At 44.5% G+C, this 12500-nt stretch overlaps 1 protein-coding gene across 5 annotated transcripts in view; it reads right to left on the reverse strand.

Moving 5' to 3' along the window:
- The window catches only part of afdna (afadin, adherens junction formation factor a), a 186077-nt gene that overhangs the window by 97512 nt on the left and 76065 nt on the right, over positions 1-12500 (reverse strand). For 4 of the 5 annotated variants that reach the window (XM_063222922.1, XM_063222921.1, XM_063222920.1 and 1 more), the window contains exons 3-5: positions 10664-10776; positions 4303-4463; positions 1095-1255 (exon numbers count right to left, since the gene is read on the reverse strand). In XM_063222922.1, coding sequence (XP_063078992.1) covers positions 1095-1255; positions 4303-4463; positions 10664-10776 — 435 coding nt within the window. The remainder of the gene's footprint in view (positions 1-1094; positions 1256-4302; positions 4464-10663; positions 10777-12500) is intronic. The other variant, XM_063222919.1, reaches the window with a different exon arrangement.

Raw genomic sequence — 12500 nt, forward strand, 5'->3', positions numbered from 1 at the left:
CTGAACAGATCAGAACAGAACAGAACGGAACACTGTTTTTCAATGCAGCGTACACTTGGCAAACAAACAAAATGCATGCGTTGCGTGTACGCGCGCGCGCACGCACGCACGCACGCACGCACGCACGCACGCACGCACGCACGCACGCACGCACGCACGCACGCACGCACGCACGCACGCACGCACGCACGCACGCACGCACGCACGCACGCACGCACGCACGCACGCACGCACGCACGCACGCACGCACGCACGCACGCACGCACGCACGCACGCACGCACGCACGCACGCACGCACGCACGCACGCACACACACACACACACACACACACACACACACACACACACACACACACACACACACACACACACACACACACACACACACACACACACACACACACACACACACACGCACACACACGCACAGGACAGAAAATGGGGCACAGGAGGGAAACGCTGTCTCACTGAAAAACCCAGTGTGAGTGTGCGCGTCACTGTGGGCCCGTACGCACCGCATGGAGCGCATGACTAAACACGACTCCCAAATGGGAAAGACTTTCCTACGCATACCGTCTTTGTAGGTCACACACAAACAAAACGCACGCACGCACGCTGGTTGGTACATGTGCAGTGCCTATTGTGTTGGAGCACCTGCCTCCTAACGACTTAACAGAAACGATCCATCACAGGGAGTTTTTAGCTGACTGGATTCCCAGTGAAAACTGCTGTTTTACGGCCCTGCCGCGGGAGTTAACGGTAGGGCACTGGGTTGCTACACCGGCGACCGAGATTTGATTCCGGTCCGGGTCATTTGCCGATACTCCCCCCCATCTCTCTCTCTCCCACTCACTTCCTGTCGCCTCTCATACGGTCCTATCAAAATAAAGGCAAGAATGCCACTAAAAAATATTTTTTTTAAAAAAGAAAAAGACAACTGCTGTTTTATAATCTTGAGCCATGGCAAGTTCAGCGCAATACCCCAGGAAAGGACACAGGTCTCACACATGTACACACACCTTTGTCTTTATGTCAAAAATGTTGATGTAAAGATTGAGCTTCAATACATGTCACACGCACACCCACGCACGCACCTGAGTCGGGCCGTCCGTCGTTGTTGCGGAACTCCTGCATCCTCTTCTCCAGCTTCTGCTGCCGCCGCCTCTTCATCACCACCTCCGGGTTGGAGATGGTCCTGGTGAAGCTGGTCTCCGGCATCTCCTTATACACCTCAACCGCCAGACGCGAGTTCTCCCTGAAGAAGAGAGGGAGAGAGAGGGAGAGATGAACAGATAAACAGAGGTAGAGTGATGGATGGATAGAGTGATGGAGATGGTCCTGGTAAAGCTGGTCTCCGGCATCTCCTTTTATACACCTCCACCGCCAGATAGGGCTGTAAATAATAATCGACGTATCGATGCATCCTTCCTATGGCCGGCGATTTCATCAAATCGTATTGCATTGTAAGGCATTCTTAAGTTTTGAAAATAATTGAATCGATCACGGGCCCCCTGTCCAACGCCCTAGCTCCATAACATAATAGAAGTGGAAAAGTAATTGGAAAAAATCGAGTCAAGTCAAATCATATCGTATCGTATCGTGGGAAATTCTTAAGTATCGAAAATAATAGAATCCCTGCTATAAGGAATCGATACCGTATCGTATCATCATGGAGGCTGTGATTTACACCCCTACGGCCAGACGAGAAGTCTCCCTGAAGGAGAGAGGGAGAGGGATAAATGATGGAGGTAGACGGATCGGGAGAGAGATAAATAGAGAGTGATCGCAAGATAGAGAGAGCGTGAAAAGGAGAGGAGTTAGAGATGGTTAGAGATGGTCCGTGTGAAGCTGTTCTCACTCTGGCATCTCCTCATCTCCACCAGACAAGAGCTCTGCCTGAAGGAGGCAAAGAGAGAGAGGGAGCACGCGCACGACAGAGACGCACAGAAAGATAAACAAGTCCAACAAGATTGACGGATAGATACACCTCCACCAGCAGACGAGAGTTCTCCCTGAGGAAAGGATGAAGAGATAAAGTGAATTACATAGTGATAGTGCGGTGAACAGATACAAAGGAGACAGAGCGAAAGACAGATGGGTTTCGAAATGGAGCGCATGCATATTTTTAAAAATGCTTCCAGCAATGTGGGCACTGAAAATGCTCCACCGGCGACCAGGCTTCGATTCCGGCCCGAGGTCGTTTGCCGACCCTTCCCCGTCTCTCTCTCCCCCCACTCGCTTCCTGTAAATATCTTCACTGTCCTATCACACAATAAAGGCAAAAAAGCCCAAATATATAATTGTCAGTTAATGAATCATTGTTGCATAAAGCGAGCTAGTCATTCAATGTATGCCTATGCACTGTACTTATGCAAGTGGTATATACATGCTCATCTCTCAGCATGATTTCAGGTGCCATTGCTGAGGTCTTGTCACCTTGTGCCTATATTAGGGCTGCACAATTAATCGAAAAATAATCAAAATCATGATAAAATAGTGAAATCGAACTCATGATTTTAATCGTGATTTAATCGGGGCAATAGTGACCTACTTTTGAAAGTGTCCTTGAAGCCAGAACATACTGACAGGCTGGTGTTTCTGGTCAGAAATCTGTCCACTTAAGTTTCATGCTATTGCCTTTACATAATTATTACAATTCATTTTATTTTGCTCATCCCGTATGTAATTCATTCTTGGTTATATTTCATCTTGTTATAATTTTCAAAAAAATCTGCAAAAATCAAAAATCGTGATTAATAATCGTGATTATGATTTTGACCAAAATAATCGTGATTATGATTTTTTTCCATAATCCTGCAGCCCTACTGTAAGGATATATAACACTAACTTATTATAACATTTCAGGTGCCATTGCTGAGGTCTTGTCACCTTGTGCCTGTAGTGCATGTCACCATGCCATTCCCACTGTGATACCCGAGTCAACGACTACAACATAAGCCAGGAAGGCTTACAGGGCTCTGCGCTCGTGATGCAATACCGGGGAAGAAAAATGCTGCTTCTTGCCCCCCCTCTGACTGTGTGTGTGTGTGTGTGTGTGTGTGTGTGTGTGTGTGTGTGTGTGTGTGTGTGTGTGTGTGTGTGTGTGTGTGTGTGTGTGTGTGTGTGTGTGTGTGTGTGTGTGTGTGTGTGTGTGTGTGTGTGTGTGTGTGTGTGTGTGTGAGTGTGTGTGTGTACTTTTAAATGAGCCTCCTGCAGGGCAGCAGCATAGCGAGGGGGATTTAGACATTTTTACCTGCCGCTGCACTCCGGAGACTTAACAGTTAGATGAAGAAATACCGCTGACTTTGCTCATATGCAGAGCTCAGAGCAAGGACTTGACTGGAAATCTGGCATACAGGACAAGGGAGACCAGCGCAGTTTTTTTTTCCTTTGTTTTTTTTAATTTTTTTCGTAGGGAATGGCCCTATGAAGTTTAGAGGGGGCTGACCATTGGTACTAGGGGTGTGCAAAAAAGTCGGCACGACAATGCATCGCGATACTTGTTTTCACAATATACTGTATCGATTCATGAAAATGCATCACAATATAGGACGTGCAACTGGTTCATTTTGTTCAGTAGAGAGTAGGTAATAATTCTGTTGTCATCAAAGCTCTCTCCCAGATGCTAAAATTCTCAATATAATGAATTGGTTTCTGAATGCTATTCAGCAACTCACATTAACTGAAGTAAACATCCCAATGCATCGTAATAGTACTTGAATCACAATACATCGTGATATCGTTATGCACATGGAATCGTAAACCCTTTGCCAAAACCCACCACTAGTTAAACTGAGTTAAATTATGAAAACCACTACCGGTAATATGGGTGAGGGGCCACATTAAACCAAAAATCCCCATGTGTTTTTTTTTGTCCCTGCCCAGCCCTGATCAGACTTATCAAAATCGTTTTTCTGCAACTCAAGCCTGGGCCAGCTGGCTGACGCGGCCTCTGACATTAAAATTATCTTAAGAAGACCCATGCGCAAAGCCGAGCAGCACAAATGCAAGTACAGTACCAGGCACCCCTAAAGCACACGTCTGCACGTCTCATGGGGTTGAATGTGACTAAAGTGTCAGGGAGCGAGCGGATCTTGCAGAGGCACAGTGCGGAGGACGGTGTGCCACTACGCATACGAACGCGAGAGATGAAAGAGCAGATACAGTAGAGGGGGGGAGAAAGAGAGAGAGAGAGAGAGATAGAGAGAGAGAGAGCGAGAGCGAGAGCGAGAGAGAGAGAGAGAGAGAGATAGAGAGAGAGAGAGAGCAAGAGAGAGAGAGAGAGATATGCCCCGGTCGTACCCGTCCTCTCCAATGTGTGCGCTTTCATCTCCGTCTGGGATGCGAGCGAAGGCCTCCTTGTCTTTCTTCTTCTCTTTCTTCTTCTCTTTCTTGGACAGCGTCCGCTTGAAGTTCTGGATCACACCTTCCTTCTCCCTCTCGGGCCCATTGATCTGTGTCTTCTGCAAAGAGAGAGAGAAAGAGAGAGCGAGAGAGCGAGAGAGCGAGAGAATCTGGGTCAGTGCTGTAATCACACAATTAACCGCACTATGAACACAGAATGAAAAGGTAATAACCATATATTAATCACTGATAATAACTAACTTTTATTCATTCATAATTAATACCAATATTCTATTAAATAATTACTGATTCCGAATAACCTGAGCCTCTGGTCATACTTACAGCTCTGACATCAAAAAAATCCCTTTTAATGAATATTCTAATGTTTCAACTTTTCAAAATGGATATGTTGGGACATATTCCTCCAAGTTAAGGTGGACCTTGAGCTAGATGCTTCACCTTCACTCATCTGCAGTATTTCCACGAGAGGGGGTTCCAAGGGAATAAAAGAAAACTCACAGACTACCTTAAAAGAAAGAAGTCTTTCTCCAGAAGTTTGGCTATTTCCACATTAACCACTTGATGGTAATGGGTCATTTGAGCGCATGCAAATACCAGACACTGCTCAAGTGCTTAAGACATCATTTCTGTCTGTCTGTGTGCGTGTGTCTGTCTGTCTATGTGTGTGTGTTTGCGTGTGTGCACTGAATGTGTGTGTGTGTGTGTGTGTGTGTGAGTGTGTGTGTGTGAGTGTGTGTCTCAGCAGAGACAGAGAGGTCTTCCAAACATTGGAACTGAGCTGGTGAGTGGAAAGCTTAAGCTCGCACCAACACCATCAGTAGCACCACAACCTCCACCACCACCACCTCTCCTATCCAGCAGCATCCAGACACGGTTACTCGTCCCCTGGGAGGATTAGCTCAGAAATGGTGCGAATCAGAGCTGGCGCAATGGGGCAGCCCAAGCCCTGTCCCAAGATAACCAAGTCTTCGTGCCTGTGTGTGTGTGCATATTTGCGTTTCCACTACTTAAGTTTCCATCTCCACTACTAAAGCTTAAAGGCATGTGAATAACGCCTCACGTCAATCTACACACTTACACACTGATATATTCTGACTTCCAAGTGACCTGAACCTCTCTGTGTGTGTGTGTGTGTGTGTGTGTGTGTGTGTGTGTGTGTGTGTGTGTGTGTGTGTGTGTGTGTGTGTGTGTGTGTGTGTGTGTGTGTGTGTGTGTGTGTGTGTGTGTGTGTGTGTGTGTGTGTGTGTGTGTGTGTGTGTGTGTGTGTGTGTGTGTGCGCCTGCATAGGCCCTGCGTCCTCAGAGGCATGCACATACGTTTGAACCACATCTTTTTACTGTCCACATAATTCATTGCTATGGCGTTATCACTGCCTACACTTTAACACAAACACGCATGTAAACATTTATGCCAAAGCTGACATACTCCAAACAGCAAACGAAAGTGAGGTGTGTAGGTTTGTGAACGGCACACCTCAATAAAGCTTACATCATCTTTAGCAGCAAAGCCCTCCCTCCCACTGTCCACTTACCCCCTAGCCTGGCTAGCGCCAGACTACATCACAAGTGAGATATAGTCTGGGAAAGATCTGTACACGTTCTCGTAGGGGAGGATAATCTAAACTATTTGATGTAAATCGTGAAGTGAAGCTGGTGTCGACAAGGTGGATCTATAAACAAACGACAAGCTTTCGTTTGTCTAAAAATACGTCTTGTGCTCCCTCCCCATTCGCTGTTTAGGTTCCCAAACTCGAGTGAAGATTTCAGCCAGGGTTTCCATGGCTTCACACTGTAATGAGTGCACAAGGCAGCCTGAGAATTCCAAGGCGACTTGTCCCCTTCTCGCCCTCAGAGAAACTGACAAACAGGAAGCAACACTTCTCAGAGGCTGATAAAACTGTAGATGCGAAAGGAAGGAATGTCCCAACGTGTGCTCTCTAATGACAGTTAAATAACACGGTGCACCTGAGTGAAACAGTAGAGGTTTAATCTGTGTGGGAAGGCTGTGGGAGGTTTGTGAGACAGAGAGAGAGCAGAGAGAGCAGAGAGCGCCTATGGATTCATTGCTTTGGAGGCTTTCTTAAAGCATAACAAGCGCAAGCGCTCACAAGCGCTCACAAGCGCTCCTCATTGTACCACGCTCCAGGTTGAAAACCAGAAGAGACAGAGCTTTTGCTGTAATGGGCCCTAAACTGTGGAATGACCTGCCACTCTATATCCGCCTGTCCCCCTCCCTAGCTGCTTTTAAAACTCACCTTAAAACTCACTTTTACAGTTGAGGACGTTATTATTAGCCCCCCTCCTGAAATTAGACATATCTCTTCATTGATCATTGACAATGATCATTATTAATAAATGTGTGTTATTCTGGAAACAAATACACCATGGAGATAGTATCCAATAAGTTAAATTTGGACTTTTCCATTATCACAATGAGTTTAAACAAAAAAGTGTAAAAATGGCAAGGACAAAATTATTAGCCCCCTTATCATAAATAGTCAATATAGTGCCATTTATGAACAAAAAATGACACCAGGCACTTTGATTAGTTGTTAACTATGTTGACACATGTCCTACCAGGGATTTTGGTCCATTTTTTTCATCGCAAATAGTTAAGCTGGTCCAAATGGCATGGATGTTGAGGATGGACATTCATTTTCAGCACTCTTCAAATACTATCTAAAGCATAGGTGGCTAACCCGCGGCTCTCGAGCCGCATGCGGCTCTTTGCCTGGTGTCTTGCGGCTCTTGCGTTCATGTCCAAGTTTGTGCATGTCCCATAGGCAACATGCATCGGAATTGCGCACACAAAGTTGATTAGAACTGTGACAAATAAGTGCCCTGTGGTCTTGGTAGGTGTAGTAGGCTTTGCCTAAATGCGCCCTGAATGATCACGTTGGTGTGTGAAATTTGTTACTGCATTGGCCCAAATACAAGACGTGATTTAAGCGTTCTAAAAATAGCGCTTTAAAAAGTGGCCGCGTCTTTCGCTTACAAGACAAAGTAGCGGCAAAAATGTTTTAACCTGAAAGATTTGGCCATCACTCCTCAGGCAATACAACTCTCAATGAGGTCAAGAAAATGTACTGTCCATATTTGTAGATTCTATTGCTCGGATATGGCGGTAATACATGTGCAAATGATTATCTGCTCAAGAGAGAGGCGTCTGTCTGGAGCAGAGATGCGCCGAGAATATCTGTGCTGCGTAGCCATCTCTGTACTCTGTTAGAAGGAGTGCACATGACTATTGATTCGAATGTGAAATTATGTTTTTGGTTTAAAATCGTCTCATTTTCGCGGGCTATAGACAAAATAGCGCCAAAAATAATGTTGTATCCTGGTTTTCGCTATGAATGTCGGCCGTTATAGTCTCAGCCATTGTCAAAGCGACGCGGGCAGACAGCGTGAAGGTAGGAAACCGATCGACTCGACTTGTCGCTTCTCCGCGCTCAGTTTAGTTTCAAAAGGAAAACTTTGTTTTTCCCCTGCCCCCTTGTCAGCACATTATGAAACATTATGGAAAATGAACGGTGATTTGACGAACCACCTTGTGAAGTTTTGGATGGTGTCGTCGCCAGACATCCAATCCTGTGCGGAAGAAAGATGTGCCTGTGTGCGTCTAACCCCCGAATGAAGAGAGGCGGAGAATCTTTGTGCCGCGTTATTATCTTTGTGCTGTTATTAAAGAGTGCTCATGGAAATTATGCTGTGAAACGTGTTTTATTAAAATGTGAAAGAATTTATGAACAGAATTTTGACCAGTGTTGTCTTCTTATGTCAAACAACATTTTTTTTTATCTTGAAAAAAACTTTTCCCCCAGAAAATTGAAGCAGTAAAAAAAGGAGTGGTGGTCATCTTATATTCAGGATTGTCTTTTAGTCAGGCCATTAAGTTGGAGTGTAACATCAATCTGACACTGTGTGTGTGTGTGTATGCGTGTGTGTGTGTGTGTGTGTGTGTGTGTGTGTGTGGTGTGTGTGTGTGGTGTGTGTGTGTGTGTGTGTGTGTGTGTGTGTGTGTGTGTGTGTGTGTGTGTGTGTGTGTGTGTGTGTGTGTGTGTGTGTGTGTGAGTGAAAGGAAGAGATGGTTGATGTTCATGCCCGTCTTGTTGTGTATGTTGTTGCTGGTTAGTGGTGCGAGAAGGATGGGTGATGCCCATGTTGGTGGGTGTGCGCATGTTTATATGCCCGTGTGATGTTTGTGTGCCGATGTGGCTCTTTGCTGTGACACATTACAAAAATGTGGCTCTTGGTCTCCGACTGGTTGGCCACCCCTGATCTAAAGGATTGAGGTCTGAACCACTCCATGACCATGGTTTTAGTATCCTTGAAGAACATTTGAACTATTTAGGATGCAAGTTTTGGGTTATTATCTTATTGAAAGATCCAGTGAAGATCTTAGCTCCCTCTATGAGCATATTTTTGCAAGGTCACTTTCCACATTCTATCATAATTTTTCAGTTTGTATGGTGCCGTGCACCCAAACAAGGTTTCCTGTGGCTGAGGCTGCCACAGAATGATGCATCCACCACCATGTTTAATTGTGGAAACCATCTTATAACGATCCAAGGCCTATCCCTTTCTTCACCTGACAGAAGCAGAATTCATGCATCAAAGCAGGTGCAATTGAATATCATCAGAAGAAAGCAGAGATGTTCAAAACTCATTTTTGACTTTCAAATGTTCACAGGCAAAGCTCAATAACACTCTGATATGCACTGCCTTTAGTAAAGGGGTTCGTCTGTGATGATGGCCCCAAAGCCCAATATGATGACAAGCCCTAACAACTGTCTTTCTTGGTGGGGGAAAAAACTCCAGGTGAGGCCAGGTCAATACCAATCATCTAGGCAGGTGTCCAATGCTTCTTTGGTCTAATGAGGCCAAGCAGTTTCCACAGTTACACACAGTGGTGGGGCATCAAGTTTAGTCTGTTATTCAGCCTCAGACACAGGGAGTCTGGGTCTGAATCTGGATTGCTGGGTCTTCCAACAACATTGTAACCCAAATCATACATTTAGATTAGTTCAGAGGTTCTTCAAGACACTAAAACCATGATATTGGAATCACCCGCTCATAGTCAAGTCCTCAATCCCACTGAGAGTCTGTGGTTAATGTCTATGCTCAGCATCCATGCGATTTGGCCCAGCTAGAACACTTTGCAGTGAAGAAATGGGCCAAAATCCCTAGTGGGGCATGTGCCAACCTAGGTAGCAACTTATCAGAGCCTGTTGTCAGTTTTGGTTCATAAATGGCGCCATATTGACTATTAATGATCAGGGGGCTAATAATTTTGTCCTTGTCATTTTTGCCCTTTTTTGTTTAAACTCATAGTAACAATAGAAAAATCCAAATTCAACTCATTGAACATTATCTCCATCAGTGTATTTGTTTCCAGAACAGAAACTGTTAATAATGGTCATTCTTACTGAGAAATCAAGAGAAATGTCTAATTTCAGGAGGGGGGCTAATAATATCGTCCTCAACTGTATGCATTAGCTTTTAACACTGTATGACCTCTGTGTTTGCACCTAGTTATTTATCTATCTATTTATACTTTTATTCTTTTTATTTCTTTGTTCTTAAATGTTGATCATCCCCTTAGCTCTTATATGTATTCTTATTTTTAAATATGTGTCGTTATGAAACTGTCTTTTTATGGTTTGCCCTTTAGCATAACCTATCCCTCCCCTTTTTTGTTCAACATGATGCTCAGTTTTTAGATCTTATTGATTGTGATTTTTCTTCTTTATCTTGTCCAATGTCCTCAAGTATATCTATGTGTTCTAAGGTTGAAAGTTTCCTTTCAAGTCCTCCTACTTGTCCAGCACTTTGGACAGCTACCTCTGTTGTATTTTAAAGTGCTTTATAAATAAATTGACTTGACTTGACTTAACTTCAGTCAATTTCAACATGCAGTTGTAATGCTCACACTACCCTGGACTTCAGCCTTTTCCGAGATCCTGGTCATTGTAATGGGGGCAGCGCTTTGTTTACATTTCAAAAAACATTTTTATTTATTCCCAAAAACATCCAAGAGGTTATACAACATCAGCAGACAACTAGCAAACAGCTGTAAACTTTTGGGAAAATGTTTGGAGTAGGCCTATGTTCATTTGCTTAAAAATGTAAACAAACGCTGCCCTCATTAGAATAGCTCATATCTCGGAAAGGGCTGAGCCGAAAAATGTGGCATCACCGGGTACTGACAAGTCAAGGGTAGCGTAGCAACAGCATATTGAAATTGGCAGAAGTGGTCCTTTAAGCGCTTCGTCTCGTGTAGTGTCTCTGGCGCTGCTCACCTTGGGGACGATGTCGTTCTCGTTCTTGAGTACGAAGCGGCCCTCGCGGTCGTCCTTGTTCCAGTTGAGCTGCACCACCAGGGGCTTCTCGTCCAGGTCCAGCTTCCGTTCTTCTGCCGGAGAGGGGGAGCGCACCAGTTAGTCACACATGGCCACTATTAATATTATCATTACATTGTATTATATGACACTGAGCTGATGCCTACCCACTTATGGAGAGGCGGAGCGCACCACTTAGTCTCGCACGCACGCACGCGCACGCGCACACGCACACGCACACGCACAACGTTACACTTCTCAGATGCCTACCACTTATGGAGAGACAAAGTGCACCAGTTGGTCAAACATGCCCACCACACACACAATCATTACATTATACATGAGCTGACGATTTTATTTATTTAGGTACATGGTATTATCTACACTCCCTAGATAAGATGCCTTGCAGAGATGGGGATGCCTTCCACATATTGTATGGAGAGGGGCAAGCGCACCAGTTACATCAGTCATCATCGTTTCATCACAACATTACACTAAGTTGGCAAGATGCCTAGCTCTTCACCCATTGAAGGCAATTCGAACCTGCACTTCCAATCAGCAGTACCACTCCCTCACCATCAGTGTTAATTTCGTCAGCTTTTTTTGATTTAGTCTTAGTCTTAGTCACAATGACGAAAATCAATTTTAGTCTTAGTCATATTTTAGTCATTGCCTTCCCAATTTAGTCTTAGTCTTAGTCAAAATGACGAAAATCAATTTTAGTCATAGTCAAATTTTAGTCATTTTAGTCATTTTAGTCAACATTTCAAATTTTAGTCAACATTTCGATATTTAGTCATTTTACTCAATATTGTGGTGTAAAATAAATAACCTACAATGGCTATTGTTATTTCACAAAGTATTACTAATATTGCTTATTGCAGCAAATATTCACCTTGTTACTTGGTCATTTTCCACCAAAACCCAAATCAGTCATTTCAACATCATAGAGCAAAAGAGCATCTCACACTCTCACACACACACGTCCAGGTGCAGGCTGCGCGCTCTCTCTCTCTCTCTCTCTCTCCCTCCCTCCCTCCCTCCCTCTCGTGCATTAGAAGCTGCTGCATATTTTATTTGATTTTGAGTTTGATCACAGAGGAAGCTACATGCTCTTCTTCACCTGACCGCGGGACTTAAAGCCTGCAGATTGCCGGTAGTGGGAAGACCAGACATCCCAAGTCTGCATGAAGTGTTTTCAATTGGCAATGCGAGCAGAGAACGATAATGACTCGTGCGGCATGTGTGGAATAGGCTTAAATAGATTGCGCGAGCGCACTTCGTATGCCCTGCAAAAGTCCCAGGAAAAATAGTGAGGCAGGGGTATGCAGACTGGACGATATAAAGGACACGCACATACAAATATTTAAACACTAATGCTGTGTTGTTTGTCGGGTGTGTCGAGGCTCGATAAGCATGACCTGAAAAGAGTTTTTGGAACTTGGGAAGACACTGAAGACGCATGGAAATGCTGTCGACTTTCCTTGGGTCTTTTAGCGTTGCTCTCGACGAGAACAAGTTTCAAATCTCAACAGTTTAAAACTCTTTAGCGATCGCCCATCCATTGATTCTTTTCAAAACTAGGCTACAGTAGCCGTGCCTCTGTTACTTTAGACAGGCCAACTTTCCCCCTGCTGGCGCGCGCTCCCGAGGTGACTGATTTAAATAAATGCAAAAAGCTTATCTTCATGATTTGCTTGCGAACTGCCTACTCATATGGTTAAACAACAAATATAGCAAACATTACAGAAAAGAACAGACAACGAACGCCGGGCTAAGACAGCCTAAGTGAAAAGGA

This window comes from Engraulis encrasicolus, chromosome 18 (assembly GCF_034702125.1).
Source record: "Engraulis encrasicolus isolate BLACKSEA-1 chromosome 18, IST_EnEncr_1.0, whole genome shotgun sequence".
NCBI lineage: Eukaryota > Metazoa > Chordata > Actinopteri > Clupeiformes > Engraulidae > Engraulis > Engraulis encrasicolus.